We start from the raw sequence: 20,917 nt of genomic DNA, 5'->3' as shown, positions 1-20,917 counted from the left end.
GAAAATTACGATCCGTAAGATAACATGTTTTTGTGTGAATTGCTATGGTGTCTTTCGGTATCTTATGTTTTGTGAAAAAATATGTGATTCTTTTGACAGCACCATAGGCAAAGGATTTATGAGGAGAGTAGCATGATTTCATTTTTAGAAATGAAACATTCTTTACTATTTTATTTTGTAACACTTTAAAAAAAGAAAAAGAATACTCTATTAGAATATTACCATTTCGTGACAGGGAGATGTATGAATTGAATTCTGTCCAAACCATGTATTTAGAACATATTATACAGGTCAGTATCTTTCATTATCAGAGTACAAATAATCCAGTTTTGATTCCTGCTATACTTTGATTGAGACATTAATGACAGCATTAAGTTTTAGTTCCTTTGTAACAAGTTTAATTTATTTACATTTTAATTTAGTTTACCAGTACTTTTAATAACTTAATAATTCTATTTCAATAAGCCACATAGAGATAATCTAAGTTATGAACAGTTTATGTTTCCCAGTACATATTGTTTACATGTATTTAATTTTCTTCAATTTTCCACTGAAACACTTGACAACAAAGAGGTTGTCTCTGGTGTCTACACACAAACCCCACGGACGCTGTAAATCACAGTTATCAATGTAACGGAGGAACTGTCCATCCTGATCTAGGATGTGGATACAGTGGTTGTTACAGTCTGCAGTCAGGATCTGACTCTGGCTGTCTGTTGTGATGCCACGCGGATGGAAAAATCCTTTGGTAGAAGAGGGAGGACCAGTGTATTTAAATCGATGTTTTCCTGCCTGATTTACCACAAGCACTGCTTTGGCTCCATAGTCAGCAACACATATATCAAGGTTCCTGTTTTCACTGATATGGTATGCGGATGAATACAGAGGTTTACCTTCACTATCAAATTGAATGGTTTGTTTCTCTGTGTAGTCAGAGTAACGAACAACTTTTGATTGTTTATAATAATCACTGACCACGATAACCAGGAGGTCACCAGAGGAGGTACTACAGACATAGTAAGGTTTCCACCCCTGTAGTCTGATCACTTCCTGTATCTGGTCATTATTCACTATGTTTATAGTTCTTGTACCACGATCACTATAAACTAAATCTCCCCTCATTGTTACTGCTATATCACATGGTTCATTCCCTGATTTGGTTTTGACTGACCTTAGTAGTTTACCCTGGAGGTTGTAGAGTTTCATGATTTTTTCATCTCCACATGTCCAGATTTCTTCATCATTGAGACAGTCGATACTGTATAAGTATTTATACCAAGTGTCTATGGTTGTGATGAGCTTTGGTTCATCAAGCAGTGGTTTGACTGGAGGACAGGATACAGCTTCTGGTGTCTTCATTGTGTAGCCATGTTCTTCTGTTGTAATGAATAATGCTGACAGAGAACCAAACATTTGATGGAACTGTTCTGTGTTTATCTGATGAGGAGAGAAACTTGGTATTGAAACATTGAATTTAGGAGGTAAACTTCTGAATTCAGCATTTCTGGATTTGTATGCCAAGGTTAGGGAGACATCATTAGAGTCCAGTATTTTCCTCAACTCAATTATGCTCTGTTTTATATCAGAAGTGTTGTGCGTAATATCATTTTCATGTTTATGAAGAGCAGCCAGGTGTTTGAATTTCATCTCAATAATTTCAGTTTTCCGTTTGTCGACAATGATGTTAATTTCTTTGTGAATGTGTTCTCCTTGTTTGGTGACAGCTGTCGTCAGTTTCTCATAATGTTTTTCCAAGTGTACTATTTCAGAGTCTACATCTAATTTAATCTCTTCATATGTAGGATATATTTTTCTCTCTAGTTCTTCCAAGGCATTTTCTAAAGCTTTTGTTTTGGAACTAAGTTTTTGTAGAGCATCAGAAAAATCGTGCCCTTTATGTTTCCCAGAAGAAATGCACGCAGAACAGACAGGAATGTCACATTTCTCACAGTAAAGTTCACAATGTTTGTGGTTGTGGTTTGGACACTTTGGATAATTAGGTGTAGAAGTTCTGTGTTTGTATGGTACAACATTATGTCTGTGAGATGAATTAGAGAGATGTTTTCCAACACAAACTACACAAAGGTTTACATTGCAACATTCACAATGACTCTGTAATGCAGCTTTTTGACACAGGTCACAGAGAAGGATGTCTTGGGCACTGTAACGGGGGTCCATTACCGTTTTGGTCAAATAATTAGATAATTCTGTAACAAAAAGTTAAAGGGGACTTAGATCACTTGATAAAAGTTTTGGGATGTGTTTGTGACATTCTGAGAGAGTAAAGCAGTTTGGAAATGACCCTAGGGAAATATTGATCAGTAAATACAGTAAGAATATGCTCTGTACGTTCTGTTTATATATTTTTAGGAAGAACGTTTGACATTTGCAATTTTTGGTGACTTATATAATTAGAATAATTTGTTATGTGGTTCTTTTCGTGTTTTTGATTTATTGTTTTTAACTGTCATTAATAAAAACAACTAGGGTAATGCCTTGTTACATGGGAGATTAACTAAATATAATCTTGTCTCACCTCTAAACCCAACAAGACGTCCCTGATAATCCTGTACATCACAATTTACTTCCTTATCTTCATTGTAAACATTTACCTGGTTACCATGCCACGTGACTTAACTACCCAATTTATGAATATCTCTCTGTGTAGAGATGGATTAAAATTATAAGTTCAGATTCACAATAAATGGATGGTTATTTTAAACCCACAAATTAAGCTTTAAAGCATGTTAGACTCCGCCGTCCGTCTAATTGCATTAGGCATTTATGGTTGGGAAATCATCTTTTTTAAACTACCCAAATTATTTATTCCAAGCTCTTTAGAATCGATTTATACTATTAATACTTGTGAACATAGCATTTTCAGATTGATATTATAGAATAGTTGTGATTTTTTTGATCAGTATGGGAGGAGTGAAATTCTTGTCTTGGAAAAAAATATTGTAACCTCGTATCTAAATAACTATATACCTAATCAAAAAGTAGAATGTGACCTGAAATGTTTTTGACCTTGTACTACTGCAAAATATTTAATTCAATTTAGAGTATTAAAGTATGAAGTTATTGATGCCTTGTAATAGCCAGCGTTGGTTTTACGACTTAAAAAAGTTAGTAAAAGTGTGTACCTTAGGCAAAGGTTGCATTTAACTCGAAAGTATTCTTTACCCTTATCAAAGGTAATTTGGAAAAGGTAAAGGTCACAGGTTATAAAATATAAAAATTAATCTTGCAAAAGTCATTACGTTTATGTTGATGAACACAGAGGATTGGACTTGATAAAAAGGATCCATATGAATTGAGGGTATGTAACAAACTTGCACAAGTCATTTGCACCAGGACAAGTTCAAAGGGTAAAAGTGCAAAATATTATCAGTATGAAATTTTTATGAAAGTAGATTCAAAGATTGTACACGTATTTTCTTTTGTAGGTAAAGGGTTGAATATGATAATGGGGTATGATATGACTAATATGAAAGGTCACTTAGACAACGTCAATATCACAGATTTTAGAAAGACATCATAGAAATGTAAAAAATCTATAACAAAGAACTCTCAGAGGACGAAATACCGCCTTTAAGCAATCGCTTAATGGTTCCTTAATGGTAGATTACAAGAATTAATTGCTTTAAGCCACCATGAAGCTGCATCCTACAGGTGCACGTACATTGTCAAACTTCATTAAGATACCATTAAGCTTTAAAATGTTTTGATCAAAATAAAAATGGAAAAAATAATAAAACAGAAAAAAAGAAAATCCTCACTGACCAGTGATTTAATAAAAATATAGAAAATTATTTATCAGGAAATTGCATAATGTATTAAGTAAAAAGTATAAAGGTATTATTATCTAGTTAATTTGGTATGCTAAACAATCAAGGTAGGTTAAAATTTATTTGAGGGTAATTTGAATAACGTTTGAAACCTGCAGCTGTGATACATCTATTAACCCACGTTTTCACCGTCAATGAAGTACTTCCATGCCCTAAAAAACTAGACAATTAGTAGAATTGAAACTAAAATAAAAAAAGATACCCCGGTATTGTCTGAAATGAAAAAAAAAGAAATGTAAAAAAGAGTAAATACACTACCCGAATACATATATAGTTATGTAGTAAGAATTTGGCGCTTTAAATAGCGAATTGGAAGAATAGTGGCTCATAAAAAGAAATAGAAAATTGATTTACACCTCTTTTTAAAAACCCCTCCCTTAACAGTGTTGTTAATGTAAAATGTGCTAATATTCAATTGAATGTTTGATTTGATTTATTTATGCAGCTGTATATACCTGCACAAATAAAAGGAGAACTTTGGCTCTTTTTAAACAGTTTTTCATTTTTTGGTCGATCTGGGTCTTCTTTTCATGAGTTCGACATCCGTTATCAGTCTATTTGGTAACCCTAATTTTTTTAACCAGTTGTTTACAAAATGGAGAGACTAACCAGAAATACCACACTTTTTCTATTTCTGTAAAAAGACTGTGTAGAAGTGTGTAAGAGTGTGACTTTAAATAATGATTAAATGATTAAAATCCTTATAAATGTATATAATGTCTTGGGTACCTACATTGGATTATCGCTGGAATCCAGTCTCATCTGTGTAACATTTTAAGTTTAAATACCGTGAAGTATTTTCTTTCTTTCTTTCTTTTGCTTGGGTGTATTGATTTCGTAGAAAATAATTAATCATGAATTAAGTTGGAAAGTGTACATTGTTTTATTTTGCAGTGTGTTCCCATTTGGTCATTTATAGTGGGAACGTTGCCAAATAGAAATAAACATTCATGCACTTGTAAGTATAAAGTTACTGATGAACCGTATCGAATATATGTTTTAAAACTTTAGCACCCTCGATCGTTCTGTTGCACTCAGCATTGTCAATGCATTTGAAAAGTAAATATAATAGGTATACTGAAAGACAAAGAAACGCATAATAGCATAATAGCAAAATATATTTAACTATATGGCCGAAAATTATGAAAATTGGTCAAATGTGTATTTTGATTACTGTGCACTAAAATTGCTAGTCAATATTACTCAACCATGAAACGTATGGCGTCACGTAGGGGAAATTATAAAAAGCCAAAAACACGTGCATGTTGATGATGACAATTTTATGAACACATTTTGTGGTGCTAATCGATGCATTGGAGTTCTAGACATCGTTTTCCGCATTTGCAATCAGTATAAATTTCGTGCAATCATGGTATGGCTGACGGAAGTTACACTGGTTCCAGTAATTGAATTGCGTAAGTGAATAAAAAAACAACAAGATGTTGCTGTGCAGTTTGTTTTAAACTTTTCAACAAAAAAGGGTTTTTTCAGTTGTCAGAGAGTAAATTGAAAGGTTTCCAACCAACCATGGCGGTGACGTTGACACGTAACAACGTCACATCAAGACAGGGCTTTTCATCATATCACCTCGGTTGTTGTCAAGGTATTATCACTGAAACCGATATTTATACAGCAAACTATCATACCAATATTTTCACCCTAAAATTGACAGAAATTCTCTGCTTTAATTTGGTCCGCGAGCTTGGCAACTTTTACGTCGACTTTACTCTCACGCGCGCACGTACGCGTCGTGTCCGCAATGTTTTTAGTATGTTCACACTGGGAAAATGTAGCCAGTGTTTGGAGAATTTCTCAAAAACATTCACGTGTACCAAACCAGCTGGATTCTGTAAATTCTATCCTAAAATGAAAATTCGTGGCACTCATTTGGCGGGGGGATTTGTTGGCTTTAGAATAATACAGCTTCTATCAACCATTAAGACTATTGTCGGAAGAGTTGAATAATAATCAAATGAGAAAGATAAATGCTCTGGTGAACTCAATGCACAGGAAAATCAAGGCTGTTACCAATGTGCAAGGGAGATGATGAGAATTTTTATTTTAATTTTGGGGGGGGTATCGACATATCAATTTCAATAACTCAGGAATTATCAGTCAAAATCACGCAAGATTTTGGTAACTTGTTGATTAAAGATGAATTAAAATGTATGATAACAATGCTGGAAAACATATTCGAAATAATAGTTTTAATTTAATTTAAAAGTAAAATATGCGTTTCTTTTTCCTTTCAGTATATTTAGTGTCGTGTTTCTATTGTATTTCATAAAACGTAACCAGCGTAGATAGCTAATGATCAAGGTGCCTCTTTATTAAAACAATTATTTTAAAAGTAAATGCATACGGCGTATCAGGACCTTCATCACCCGTATTATCATCTGCAATACAACTTCTTTGATGTCCCAAGACTACTTGTCTGCAATGCAAGTTGGTTTTCCAGTCTACGGTGAATAAGCAGTTGAAGCAAACATCTATGGGCTGTAGTTCATGCCTTGTAGTTTTCACAAAAAGGCCGCTGTTAATATGTAAATGACTAAAGTGCATCAGTAAAAGAAGACCCAGAAGAAGTAAGCTAGGCCACCGCAGTCGCTAGAGCGCTTTTGTATGAACCATACTGGTGGAAAAGCTTGTTCCGAGCTTTTCTTTGCAGCCTGAGGGCTTGGCAATCAGCGCTTCTCATTTTCCTCTCCTTGACAGAATGCCCGGCAATTTCTCTGGACTGATACTCATTTACCGTCTTCCACCCTGAAGTAAGCTGGGGTACCGAGTCTGTCGCTGCCGTCCCTGGAGAGCTACTAAGACGCCCAATAGAAACGCTTGTTCTGACCTTGCTTTTTTATCCGAATGGAGTATTTACCCGAATCCTTTTGAGGGCTTTTCTCTTTTATCATCAGAGTTGTCGGCAAATTCTCAGGTCTGATTCTCATTTACTGTCTTTCACCTTGCGGTAGAGGAATAGACAGTACAAATGTATATTTCTGGCAACCCCCCCCCCAACCCGTTTTTCTAGATCCTTAAATAATTTAAGCATTAAAGTCCTTCTGAGCACAATTCCCTTCCCTTGAATGTTTAGAAATTTATTTGAATTTTTAGCAATGGACAGAATGAAGACAGAATTCCTGTAACAGGCTTCACCATGTCCGAAAAAATCTAACAAGGATGGTCACCAGTTTCCTTAGGAAATCTGTTATAGTCGTTGGCTTCTAACAAATTTTTATCTCAGGTGACACCCATGACAAAATATTGAGAAAGACAAAAACGTGTGTATACTGCACAAAACAAGCCTTCGAATGACTTTCCCTATAGATACTAAATTTCCTTAATGTTCACTAATGGCCTGTGCTATGAATATTTATGTCACCTGAGTAAATGACAGTCCAAACGGCCGATAGATGAAAAGTGACAAACAGAGTGCTTGAGTAGCATTAATAAATACGGATTTAATACTTATACATGCTTAGGAAATATTGAGATATTTGAAAAATCAAGAGTACACCAGGTTTAACATTATGCACTTTTAATTTCTGTCAAAAAGTAATTCAGATTTTAATAACATCATTTAGTGTTCAGCTACTATGTAATATGTTCATTTTAGTTTTTACATTTTATTGCAATTAACAAGTACTTAAATTGTCATTCACATTTTCTTTCACTCGCCGATAGAGCTATTTTCTAAGTTGCAAACAGTAACTATGTTAACATATTGTTTACATTATTTGATTTTCTTCAACGAACAACTCGAAAACGTATTCTCAGCCTCAAAAAGATTGTCTCCAGTGTCAACACATAAACCAAATGGAGACTGTAGATCACATTTACCAATGTAACGGAGGAACTGTCCGTCCTGATCTAGGATGTGGATACACTTATTGTTCTTGTCAGAAATGAGGATCTGACTCTGGTTGTGATGCGATTGGAGCTAATGATCCATCCGTAGAAGAAGGAAGGATGACCAGTGTATCTAAATCGGAGTATTCCTGTCTGATTAACCACCACTACTGCTTTGGCTTCCCAATCAGCTACACATATATCCATGTTTCTGTTCTCACTGACGTATTCAATAATATGAGCTGAATACAAAGGTTTGTCTTCACTATCAAACTGAATGGTTTGTTTCTCTGTGGAGCCAGAGCAACGTGCAACTTTGAATTTTTTATAATCGTTACTGCCCATGGTAACCAGGAGGTCACCAGAGGAGGTACTACAGATGTTGTAAGGTGTCCATCCCTGTAGTCTGATCACTTCCTGAATCTGGTCATCTGGTAATTCTTCACTATGTTTACAATTCTTGTATCGATTTCGGTAAAAACTAGATCTCCAATCCATGTCACTGCTATGTCACGTGGCCAGTCCCCTGAGCTGGTTCGGACTGACTGAAGAAGTTTACCCTGGAGGTTTTGGAGTTTCATGATTTTATCTCCTCCACAGGTCCAGATTTCTTCATCACTGAAAGAGGTTACACTGCATTGTCTATATTCAGTGTCTATGGTCGTGAGGAACTCTGGTTCATCTAGCAGTGGTTTGGCTTGGGGACAGGGTACAGCTTCTGGTGTCTTCATTGTGTAGCCATGTTTGTCTGTTTTAACGGATAATGCTGACAGAGAACCAAACATTTTATGGAGCTGTTCTGTAATGATCTGATGAGGAGAGAAACTTGGAAATGATATAGTGATTTTTGGAGGTAAACTTTTGAATTCAGCATTCCTAGATTGGTATGCCAAGGTTTGGGAGACATCATTGTAGTCAAGTATTTTCCTCAGATCCAGGATGCACTGTTTAACATCAGTGGTAATCTGTTTGATTTCATTTTCCTGTTTGTTTAGAGCATGCAGGTGTTTAGTTTTCATCTCATCAATTTCCGATTTTCGTTTGCTAACAATGATGTTAATTTCTTTGTTCCAATCTTCTCCATGTTTAGTGACAGCCGTTGTCAGTTTATCATAATGATATTCCAAATTTTCTCTTTTAGATTTTTTATCTAATCTTACGCAGCACAGTTAAGGTTACAGTAAGGAGGCGGGGCCTAATTTGTACGGGAAATGTTTACTATGACGTCACACATAATAAAAGGTCTTCAAAATACCACAAAATGAAATTATTTGCTATTTCAAACAGCTGGATAGCTGTATACTACATACAAACTAATTATTACATGCAGTTTGTTAAATCCCACACAACAGTATATAAACGATGCATCGATCGCAATGCACTTCTCAATGTGACGTCATCTCGCAAAAATGACGCAGTTTGTACACAGTGAGAGGCTGATCAAGTCACATTTTGTACAATGAAAAATGTCTTTTGTTCTCAAATGAAATATTATTTGCATTAAAATAAAAAGCCGTTAACTTGGATGTGATGTCTATTTCAGTATTTTATTTATAAACTATACATGCATTCTCCAGACAAGCGATACTTTCGTGTGTTTGTATGCAGATTCATTGAAAAGGTATCTAAAAGGCCCTAATAAATCGATTTATTGCAAGGGCATACCCTCAATGTATCTTGTTAAAATTTTACACAAAAACTGAAGAAGCATTCAGATATTTGAAAAGTGCTGCGAACCTCTTGAAATCATGCAAATAAATTAATTATAGTTATATTTAATGTAGTTGACCAGCAAAATATTCAACCTGCCGTCCAACAAATTAAATTTTACTAATTGAAAAAGGGAATCTATATAGGTTCGCAGCACTTTTCACAAACTACATATATTGTTGAAAAGGATTATACAATAAACTAAGATTTTTAATTTGGCTATGCCCTTGCAATTGTTATGGGTCAGAATAACCCTAAATGCCAGCAAAGATCAATCACACAGTTTAAACTTAACAATAATTTATTTACAGTAATATACAAATCATTAAGTACAAACTTAGCAAGAATCTAAGAATACATACATCAGAGTGTCCGTTGCTGCACACAATGTCCCAGTGAAATTATATCCCAGTAATACCTCAGTGATGCTTGTACGACAATTGTATCTATGCATCGAGTTGACAGGGTATTTATACAGTATCATAAATCTAGAATATTCTAGAAATTGTAAGTACATGATATTACTGGAAAGTTCTGGACATACACAAAGTTCAGGATTGTTCTAGAAACAATGACCGAACATGTTGACCACTCTGGAATGTTCAAGAAACTTAATGTTACTAATAATAGACATGATGAAACAATACAAATACAACACATCTCACAACACCTCCCCCCTTAAAAAGTTTGAATGTCAATGAAAAACTTAAATTGTAAAACATATGTACATTAATACAAAAATCTAATTTGTTTATGATACTCTGGACAAGGCATCTGCAATAACATTGTCTTTGCCTTTGATATGCTTAATTGTTATGTTGTATTCTTGTAACAACAAACTCCATCTAGTCAGTCTTTGATTCTTGTTTGACAATTTATGCAAAAATGTCAGGGGGTTGTGATCCGTATATACAAGAATTGGATGCAAAGTAGCATTCAAATAAACATCAAAATGCTGTAAGGCTAACAACAAAGCAAGGCATTCCTTTTCAATGGTGGAATAGTTTTGTTGACATTTTGTAAGTTTCTTTGAAAAATAAGAAACAACTCTATCTACACTATCACTATGTTCTTGAAACAAAGCTGCCCCGATTCCAACATCACTAGCATCAACAGTAAGCTTAAATTGCTTAGAAAAATCTGGAGTTGGCAAAACTGGGTTGCTCATAAGGACAGATTTGATTTTATGAAAGGATTTTTCACAGTCCTTTGTCCATTCAAAGTTAACCCTATTTTGTAAAAGATTTGTAAGTGGACTAACTACTGAGGAAAAATTTGGACAAAATTTTCTGTAAAACCCAGCCATGCCCAAAAACCTCATTAACTCTTTCTTGTTTGTAGGAATCGGGAACTTTGCAATAGCTTCCACTTTAGCCATAATTGGTGTAACATAACCTTGACCTACTTTATGACCTAAATACTCTACATAAGCATGACAAAATTCGCTCTTCTCAAGGTTCACAGTTAAGTTTGCTTTAGCTAAAATGTCAAATAAAACACGCATGATTCGGAGATGTTCGTCCCATGTGTCGCTGTATATGACGACATCATCAATGTAGGCCTCGCATCCCTCGAGGTCTTGAAGGAGGGAGTGAATCATCCTTTGGAATGTAGCCGGTGCGTTTTTCATGCCAAAAGGCATTACTTTATACTGGTAAAGTCCATCTGGTGTAGCAAAAGCAGATATTTCTTTTGCTCTTTCTGTTTACGGTACTTGCCAGTAGCCTTTCAACAGGTCAAATTTACTGACAAATTTCGCGTTTCCAATGTTGTCAATGCAGTCATCGATTCTAGGTATTGGATATGAATCAGTTTTGGTAACAGAATTCACCTTTCTAAAGTCTGTACATAATCGGTAGGAACCGTCCTGTTTTGGTACAAGAATACACGGTGAGCTCCAATCACTTTTACTAGGTTCAACAATGTCATTGTCCAACATATACTGCACTTCCCTTCTTAGGTACTGCAATTTTATTGGATTGAGACGGTACGGATGTTGTTTGATAGGCAGAGCGTCGCCAACTATAACATCATGACAAGCTGCATTAGTTTTCTTTGGAACATCCGAGAAGATTTGATGGTACTCATTCATCAAGTTTTTAACTTGTTCTTTTTGATGAATGTTCAAATGTCCAAGTTTGGCATCAAAATTAGCCAAAACTTCTGAGTTTTTCAAACGAACACTCTGATTACAATCTTTCTCATTCATTTCTGCACTCATATCACTTTCAATACAATTTTGAACAGTCTTAGCATTGGCTAAAGTGGAAACTGGTTTTACAGAATTTCGGTCACACCTTTCAAAATACTCTTTTAACATGTTAATGTGACAAACCCGTTTCTCTTTACGTCGACCTGGTGTCTTAACTACATAGTTTACATCACTGATCTTGCTTTCAATTTCATAAGGGCCATAAAATCTGGCCTGTAAAGGATGACCAGGAATAGGTAAAAATACAAGAACCTTATCACCTGGATTAAACACCCTATTTCTGGCATCTTTGTCATACCACATTTTCATTTTCATCTGAGAACTCTTCAAATTTTCTTGTGCTAATTTACAAGCATTGTAAAGTTTTTCTTTGAAATCAGACACATAATCTAAAAGATTAAGATCACTAGTCTCAGTCAGCCACTTTTCCTTCAACAATTTCAAAGGACCTCTAACTGTATGACCGAACACCAATTCAAAAGGACTGAACCCAAGAGACTCCTGGACTGCTTCTCTTGCAGCAAACAGCACAAGATGAACCCCTTCATCCCAGTCTTTTTCATACTGGTAACAATAGGTCTTCAGCATTGTTTTTAGGGTTTGATGAAAACGTTCTAGCGCTCCCTGGGACTCAGGATGATAAGCAGTTGATCGATACTGCCTAATACCCAACTCATGCATGACTTGCTGGAACAACCCCGACATAAAATTTGAGCCTTGATCTGACTGAATTGCCTTGGGTGCTCCTACAAAACTGAAAAACTTGGTAAGGGCCTTAACTATGCTCTTTGCCTTTATATTCCTTAGAGTTATGGCTTCAGGAAATCGAGTGGATGTAAACATAATGGTAAGTAAATACTGGTTTCCAGATCTAGTCCTAGGCAAAGGTCCAACACAATCCACCAACACTCGACTAAACGGTTCTTCAAAAGCTGGAATGGGTTGGAGAGGAGCAGATGGTATCTTCTGATTTGGTTTACCTACCATCTGACAGACATGACACGACTTAAAAACTCAGAAACATCCTTCCTTAGCTTAGGCCAATAAAAATGTCTCAAAATCCTATTATAAGTCTTATTGATACCTAAATGACCAGCCATAGGGGTATCGTGAGCTAAACTCATGACATCTCGACGATAAGCAGCTGGAACCACTATCTGGTGAACAACAAGCCACACATCATCTGGGGAAGCGTCAGGTGGTCGCCATTTTCGCATAAGGATGCCATCTTTCATATAGAAGCATTCTCCAACTTTAGTAGCCTCTTCTGGTGGAAGTGCCCTCTTACTAAGTTGAATGATATCTGGGTCTTTATGTTGTTCAGAGAGTAGACGTTCTCGGCTGAGGATGTCCTTGCCTTGGCTAACTAATGGATGCAACTCATCATCCTCACCACCAAATTTTGATAAAGGTTCCTTCATCACCGACTTCTCGATATTGTGTGGTTCCATGTTTGTTTGAGTGCCATCAAGGTCAGATAGGAAAGTGTCATTCAAATCAATATCAACAGAGGAATTCGTCTCGTCAAAGGCTTGAGTATGGTCTGCCTCCATTTCTCGTCTTCTGGCCATCGCTCTAGTAACAGCACAGGCTGGATAAATGTCATCATCTTTATCATCGCACATAACATCTGGAGTGATTTTCTCACAAACTGTAGGATCTGGTACAACTTTTCCACCAGCTAAATCGTTGCCTAGCAACAAAGAAATGCCTGGAACGGGAAGAGTAGGTCGAACACCTACGATAACAGGTCCAGTAACTAAATCTGACTTCAAACTAATTCTATGCAGGGGAACATCAATGACGCCTAGCTCCACACCCTGTAATAAAACTGACCCACCAGTAGAAGTCTGCTCAGACAAAGGAAGCACGCCCTCTAACAATAACGTCTGTGCAGCACCAGTATCTCTCAAAATCTGGACAGGTTTTATTTCGCTAGAGTCACCGAGTGAAACAAATCCCTGAGACATAAAGGGCTTATAATCCTCCATAGAATCAATAGAACTGGACTGTGAACCCTGGACATCAGGAGTGTCAGAACAAATCGAACCTAAGGTTTCTCTATCACCTCTAACTGCAGCACAAGCATGTGGCTGAGTTTTATCAAAGTCATTTTTTCTCTTAAGTTTAAAGCATTCACTGATCAGATGACCTTTTTTCTTACAATAACTACAAGTAGGAAGCGACCCTATTCCAGAAGATCCTTCAAAACGTCCTGGACCGGACTTAGAACCACCTTGGGATGGAGACTGGGAACTTGTGAAAGACTGAGACCCTGAACCACTCTTTTTATATGTGTCTGAATTGGTAGAATTATTGCTAGTCTGAGATCTTGATACAAAATTCTTTTTATGAGACAGAGCATAAGTATCAGATATGACTGCTGCCTCTTCAAGAGTTTTCACATTCTTATCTTCTAAATGTGTTTTCAAATCTTGAGGAACACATTCCTTAAACTCTTCTACCAGGATGACTTGGCGCAAATTAGCAAAGGTTTTATCAAGTTTCTTAGATCTAAACCAGTGATCAAATAAATCTTCTTTCTCTCGTGAAAATTCAACAAATGTTTGATTATCAAACTTTCTATACTTTCTGAACTTTTGTCTATACGCTTCAGGTACTAATTCATATGCTTTTAATATTGCTGCTTTGACCTTCTCATAGTCTGAACTCTCAACTACCCCTAGTGCAGAGTATACCTCAGCTGCTTTGCCAACCAGTACACTTTGTAACATTGTTGACCAAACATGTTGTGGCCATTTAAGATTTTCTGCGACTTTCTCGAATTGGGGAAAATATTTGTCTACAGATTTTTCTTGAAATTTCGGAACTAACCTAATATTTTTTGCTGCGTCAAATTCATTCTTGACAAATGACGGTTCTGGTTGGTGCTGCAATCTTAATTTCTCTAACTCAAAGTGCTCTTGTCTTTCTAATTTGTCTAATTCAAATTTCCGTTCACGCTCTCGTTCTTCTCTCTCTCTTTCTCGCTCTTCTCTTTCAAATCGCATTTTCTCTAACTCTAATTGAAACTGATATTCTGTCATTTTGTAAGAGCCTAATTCTGATTTAACCGTATATTCTGGAAGATCGTATTTTTCAAAAATATTTTCATCTACTAGTTTGTTTGCAACCTTAATTCTAATGTCTTGCTTTTTCTGAGAGGATTTAACATCTAACCCAAAATGCAAACCTAATGCGATCAAGTCATCCTTTTTTAACGTATCAAAAACCTGAACACTTGGCGAACTAAGAAAGTTTGTGACCGAAAATACCATGTTGATTTTTGCTGGCTTATAGTCAAATTTAACAATTTAATTAACAAAATTCTGACAATGAACTGCAAAAGTGCAAGAAATTCTTTATCCCGGACGAGCCCCCAATTCTGTTATGGGTCAGAATAACCCTAAATGCCAGCAAAGATCAATCACACAGTTTAAACTTAACAATAATTTATTTACAGTAATATACAAATCATTAAGTACAAACTTAGCAAGAATCTAAGAATACATACATCAGAGTGTCCGTTGCTGCACACAATGTCCCAGTGAAATTATATCCCAGTAATACCTCAGTGTTGCTTGTACGACAATTGTATCTATGCATCGAGTTGACAGGGTATTTATACAGTATCATAAATCTAGAATATTCTAGAAATTGTAAGTACATGATATTACTGGAAAGTTCTGGACATACACAAAGTTCAGGAATGTTCTAGAAACAATGACCGAACATGTTGACCACTCTGGAATGTTCAAGAAACTTAATGTTACTAATAATAGACATGATGAAACAATACAAATACAACACATCTCACAACACAATATTGAAATTTATAGATGACCTCTAAACTGCAAGTATAATTGCCAAAGTCATGTGACGTCGACATTACATGACAAGTCTAAATAAAAAATCTAAATGTCCCAACATGTAGATGTAAACCTCATTACATTTTTTTATATCACTGAACTCCTAAAAAGAATCGCCCATCCTTATAAAGTATGTATTTTTTATCTTAAAAAATCGCCGATATTTCCATTTGTAACCTTAACTGTGCTGCGTACTTCTTCATATGTAGGATAGATTTTGTTCTCGAGTTCCTGTAAGTCACTTTCTGAATCTTTTGTTTGAGAACTTTGCTTTTGTAGAATATCTGTCACAATATGGTCATGATGTTTTCCAGAGGAAATACAAGTAGAACAGACGGGAATGTCACATTTCTCACCGTAAATTTCACGATGTTTCTGGGTGTGGTTTGGACATTTTGGGTAGTTAATATTAGGAGTAGAAGTTCTGGGCTTGTATGGTACAACGTTATGTCTTTTAGATAAATCAGAGAGATACTACCCTACACAGGCCTTACACAGAATAATCTGACAAAGTTCACAATGACTCTGTAATTCAGCGGTTTGACACAGGTCAAAGACGGGAATGTCTTGGGCACTGTAATCGGGGTCCATTGCTGGGGTTTGGGTCAAACATTTATTGGACTCTGTAATTAAAAATAACAGAAAACTTCAATCATACATTTAAATAATTTAAATGTTTTAGTTTTGTTTGTCAAATTTCCAGATGGTTTCTCAATTTGGAAATGATAGTAGAAAAATACTATCAGTATTAAAAGTCAAACAAATGATTTGTGCACCTTGTTTATTTACTAGGAAGATTATTTCATGCTTACAATTTTGTATTATTCATATCAAAAAGTATAATATGATAAAAGGAATAAAGAAAATAAAAATATTTTATCCCATCTACTGCGCGCATTTCATTGGTAAATAATTTCCGTTTACGCTTTCTTTGATATATTGATTTTTTAAATGGTAAACTGATATCTTAAGATTCATAAATGTGAAAGGAAGTTATTCAAATATATGTCTAACAACTTTTCAATTTGCAAAAATGTTCGATTCAATTAGCAAATATCTTCATCTGAATTTTATACCGTCAATATACAGGTCACGGTAGCCTAGTGGTAGGGCGTTTGCTTCGTGATCGTGAGGCCCGGGTTCGTTTCTCGTTTTCGGCGCCGCGTCATACCTAAGATGTAAACAAAGGTAGTGACTGTTCCCTCGCCAAGCACTGGGAACTAGAAGTGAAAGTCATGGGTCTTTTGGATATGACCTTAAAAATGTAGGTCCCATGTCACGGTAGGCGCTGGCATGATAAAGAACCCTCACTGCTCAATGGCCCTGAGTGCCGAGTATAGGTCAAAATTTGAAGCCCTTCACCTGCATATGGTGACGTCTCCATATGAGTGAAAAATTCTCAAGAGGGACGTTAAACAATATTTACAATCAATCAATCATATACCGTCAATACATATCACCTGTCTGTACAATTTGGAAAAGTCTAACACGTAAATCAGGAACATAACGGACAAATTTTTCAATAAAAAAGTAATCCAATTAGAATTAATTATTTTATAGAAATATTAAATGATTTATCATTGATAATGTTCACATTAAATTGTTTGTTAATATTATCGATTATTATATTCAAAGAAGTCGGTTCACTTTATGCTTAAAATGGCCCCGTAGATATACCAATTTATTGATCAATACTTGATTTTATATTTGAAGTACTAAATTGAAATAGAGACTTGGTGCTTTCATATCCTTCTAAAAAATTTCTTCTAAAAGTCCAGGTCTAGGAGAACTGGCTTTATGAAATTGCAATGTTCTTGAATTTTTAGGAAAACAGGCATAATTGAGTACTTTCAGTGAAGAAAAATAATATGAGCGCACTCTCTGATCTAAAAAGTAAAACTTGTCCATTAATCCTCAGAAACAGTTCTATCATTTACTACTTGCATATCCTAGATCAGAGGTTGCGCTCTATGTTAAATATAAAAAAAAGCTTTAAAAATTGGCCGTTTTTGTAGACTTTTCAGAATATGGGGAAATTGACGCATTTCGTGACGTCATAATGCATTGACTAGCCAGAAAATGACGTCATTTTTTTAGATATGCAGTCACCAAAGATCTCAGTGATATTTAATGCATTGTGAACTAAAACAATGCTGTTTCAGTTTTTCAGAAATTCACAGGGCCAAATGAGGCAAAAGTGAACCTTGTTCTTTGTATATTTTACACATCCATTTCATATTTATGTGCATTTAACAGCTTAGATAGATATTGATGCTTTCTTTTATCTTTGCAGGTATGTTAAGGAAGTAGATGATCATACAATCATATACGCCACCTTAAAAAAATATTTTATTTTTCTTTGACATGTGCAGGTGAACAAAACATATTGCAATGCTGGATCTATGACATGTAGAGGGCTAGGAAGTATTCAATGGAAAATGGTAAAATCTGAAGACAAAAGAACAAAAAAAAAATATCATAGATACATGCATTTACAATCATAAACAGCAGATACAAGTCATGCTATAATATCCAGGAACTTGAAGAGTAAACGTCGGAAAAGCAATTAGAATGCGTCTAGATTTAATCGGCCAATCAAAATCATACTCGTTATCTTATGCTACGAAATATATATTACATCCTATAAATAAGAAAATAAAACGTCCAGAAATGATGAAATGTAGTGAAAAACTAAATTAAATGAATTCGTCTTGTGCATATACATGTTTGCTATCTTAGAAAAACAAGAGAAATCTTCCTTGCCTTCAGCGATGTGATAAAACGAAACTCTTTAATTTACATCAAAGTTAAGTAAACTTAAAAAATATCTTTTTAAATATTAAACAGACGACCTCATGACAACATGTGTTTTATTATTTTTCATATCCCTTTCAGATTCCTTCATATTACTCTTTTTTCTTACAAATTAATTCTCTATTCTTGTCCTATATATTTTATTTTCTTCACTTTACTACTTTGCCACTCAGCCACAAAGAGGTTGTCTCTGGCATCCACACATAAACCCCATGGATACTTTAGATCACAGTTTTTAATGTAATGAAGGAACTGTCCGTCTTGATTCAGGATATGAATATTGTCGTTGAAACTGTCTGCAATCAGAATATTATTCTGGCTGTCTGTGATGATTCCACGTGAATATAAATATTTCCTGGTATTGGAGGCTTGGTTACAAGCAGTGTATCTAAATCGGAGTTTACCAACTTTATTAACAACCACAACTGCGTAGGCACCAGAGTCAGCCACACAGATATCCATGTTTTTATTTACAGTGATGTATTTGGGGGTACCTGATAAAAACAAAGGCTCATTTTTATCATCAAGCTGAATGGTTTGTTTCTCCGTGAAGTCAGAATAACGGACAACTTTTGATTGTTTATCTTTACTGTCCATGATAACTATTACGTGACCGGTGAAAGAAGAACAGACAGAGCAAGGTATCCAGTTCTGCAATCGAATTTCTTCCACAATCTGATGATTCCTTACTTTGAAAATGGATTTTGTTTTAAAGTCAGTATAAATGAGATACCCACTCCTTGTCACTGCTATGTTACACGGATCGTTTCCAGACTTGGTTTGGATTGACTTCAGTAGATTGCCCTGGAGGTTGTAGAGTTTCATGATTTTGTCTTTCCCACTGGTCCAGATTTCTTCATCATTAAGACAGATTACATTAAACGATTCCTTATACCCAGTATCTATGGTGGTGATGAGTTCTTGTTTATCCAGAAGTTGTTTGACAGACGGACAAACTTCAGCTTCTTGAGTAGCATCAATTGTACAGCAATGTTCACCTTTTGTAATGGATAATTCTGACAGAGAACCAAACATTTGATAGAGCTGTTCTGTGTTGATCTGATGAAGAGAAAGACTTGGTAATGAAACATTGACTTTAGGAGGTAATCTTCTAAATTCATCATTCCTAGATTCGTATGTGGATATCATGGGAATATCATTTGAGTTTAGTATTTTTTTCAGTTCCATTATGCACTGCTTAACATCTGAAGTGATCTGTTTTATTTTGTTTTCCTGTTCATTTAGAACAGTCATGTGTTTAGTTTTCATTTCATCAATTTCAGATTTCCGTTTGTTGACAATGATGTTAATTTTTCTATGCCAGTCTTCTTCTTGTTTGATGACAGTTGAGTGCAGTTCCTTATAATGTTCTTCTAAGTTTTCTTTTTCGTTGTTGAAATCTAATGCAATTTTTTCATATGCAGGGTAAATTGTTTTCTCTAGGTCCGCTGACTTTTTTTTATATCCTTTGTTTTTGAAATTAGTTTATCTAAAGCATCTGTTAAATCATGACCTTTATATTCACCAGAGGAGGGACAGATGGAAAAGACATTAAAATCACATTTCTCACAATAAACTTCACAGTTTTTATGGCTATGTTTTTGACATGGCAAGTTGGTTGCAACAGTTCTGTGTTTGTAGGGCACAACATTGTGTCTTTTTGATGAATCAGAGAGATGGTCTCCCCACACACCTTACATAGGTTAATATGACAAAGTTCACAATGACTCTGTGTGGAATCTTCTTTACAAATGTCACATTTAAGGAGTACTTGAGCTCTGTCCGGGAGATCCATATGGGGGTCTCGTCACATGATAATATGAGTAATAGAATAGAATAGAATTGAATTTAATACAGATTGAAATAACAGTTTGCGTGGAATTTCAAATGAAATATAAAAAAGGGATAAAACTGGGGATAATGGTAATAAGAAGAAAAAAAGTTGTCTTAGTTTTCATTGATTTTTTTTTGTTACATCAAATATACTTATTCGATTTAATACAAATAATTCAATCAAATTAGAATATTTGATGTAAGAAAAAATCAATAAAAACTAAGACAACTTTTTGGGACTTCTAATTCCAATTTTTATCCCACTAGCTATCTTCAATAAAATTTAACTGCCGAAATATGAGTGAAATATTGACCACTCGACCTAAAACGAAAAAAAAAAAACAATCATTAAAATCTATGTACTGAGTAGATATTTGTGTGACATTTTATTTCTCACCTTTAATTCAACATGGCCCTTGTGAAAATCCTCTAAAAATGAAAAAAAAACTTCCCGATATTTATTGCACATTATTTCCTGATGCGAGGTCATTTGCTATAAAAACTTGTAAAATTTTGTTCATAATTTAAATCAATAACTGTCGGTATAATGAAGTTTATTCAAACAAAATACGCATAACACTAAAAAGTTAAGTATAGTTATTTAAGGGTTCTCGCAATCTAATAAGGCTATTTCAGTGTACTTTATCTATTTAGTTTTTTTTATACTGTAAAACTTTTAAAATTCACTGTGTCTATATTTCAAAATACTTCCCTTTGTTACCCTTGATCAAAATTCATATATTTCAAAACACTTCCAAAAAAAATATAATTTTGATATATACTCT

The 20,917-nt window shown here is 35.0% G+C and overlaps 3 protein-coding genes across 3 annotated transcripts; all 3 read right to left on the bottom strand.

Annotated features, from left to right (window-relative positions):
- Positions 1-519: 519 nt before the first annotated feature.
- LOC134232163 (uncharacterized) lies at positions 520-2,181 on the bottom strand. Its single transcript, XM_062714107.1, has one exon. The coding sequence runs from the start codon at positions 2,176-2,178 to the stop codon at positions 520-522; it is 1,659 nt and encodes a 552-aa protein (XP_062570091.1). The 5' UTR covers positions 2,179-2,181.
- A 5,534-nt stretch (positions 2,182-7,715) lies between these two features.
- LOC134232162 (uncharacterized) lies at positions 7,716-8,039 on the bottom strand. The gene has a single exon (XM_062714106.1). It carries the CDS (start codon positions 8,037-8,039, stop codon positions 7,716-7,718), a length of 324 nt encoding a protein of 107 aa, XP_062570090.1.
- Positions 8,040-8,104: 65 nt separating this feature from the next.
- LOC134232161 (uncharacterized) lies at positions 8,105-20,094 on the bottom strand. The gene is made up of 4 exons (XM_062714105.1): positions 19,998-20,094; positions 18,461-19,699; positions 15,964-16,108; positions 8,105-8,828 (listed from the first exon to the last, which is right to left on the bottom strand). The coding sequence occupies exons 1-4, from the start codon at positions 20,092-20,094 to the stop codon at positions 8,105-8,107; spliced, it is 2,205 nt and encodes a 734-aa protein (XP_062570089.1).
- Positions 20,095-20,917: the final 823 nt, after the last annotated feature.

This window comes from Saccostrea cucullata, unplaced genomic scaffold (assembly GCF_032062105.1).
Source record: "Saccostrea cucullata isolate Sc308-1 unplaced genomic scaffold, CSIRO_AGI_Scuc_v1 ctg4271, whole genome shotgun sequence".
Classification (NCBI taxonomy): domain Eukaryota; kingdom Metazoa; phylum Mollusca; class Bivalvia; order Ostreida; family Ostreidae; genus Saccostrea; species Saccostrea cuccullata.
The sequence above is the reverse complement of the archived record's forward strand: the minus strand, read 5'-3'. Positions and strand labels throughout refer to the sequence as shown.

What these genes read in the sequence shown, in the direction of transcription:
- LOC134232163 (XM_062714107.1), bottom strand. Translation starts at nt 2,178, where the DNA reads ATGGACCCCCGTTACAGTGCCCAAGACATCCTTCTCTGTGACCTGTGT.
- LOC134232162 (XM_062714106.1), bottom strand. Translation starts at nt 8,039, where the DNA reads ATGGGCAGTAACGATTATAAAAAATTCAAAGTTGCACGTTGCTCTGGC.
- LOC134232161 (XM_062714105.1), bottom strand. Translation starts at nt 20,094, where the DNA reads ATGGATCTCCCGGACAGAGCTCAAGTACTCCTTAAATGTGACATTTGT. An exon ending in ACTTTGTCATATTAACCTAT is followed by an intron (nt 19,700 to 19,997) that starts GTAAGGTGTGTG and finishes AAATTGCATTAG; the next exon opens with ATTTCAACAACGAAAAAGAA. An exon ending in CTGTGTAAGGCCTGTGTAGG is followed by an intron (nt 8,829 to 15,963) that starts GTAGTATCTCTC and finishes AAAATCTAAAAG; the next exon opens with AGAAAATTTGGAATATCATT.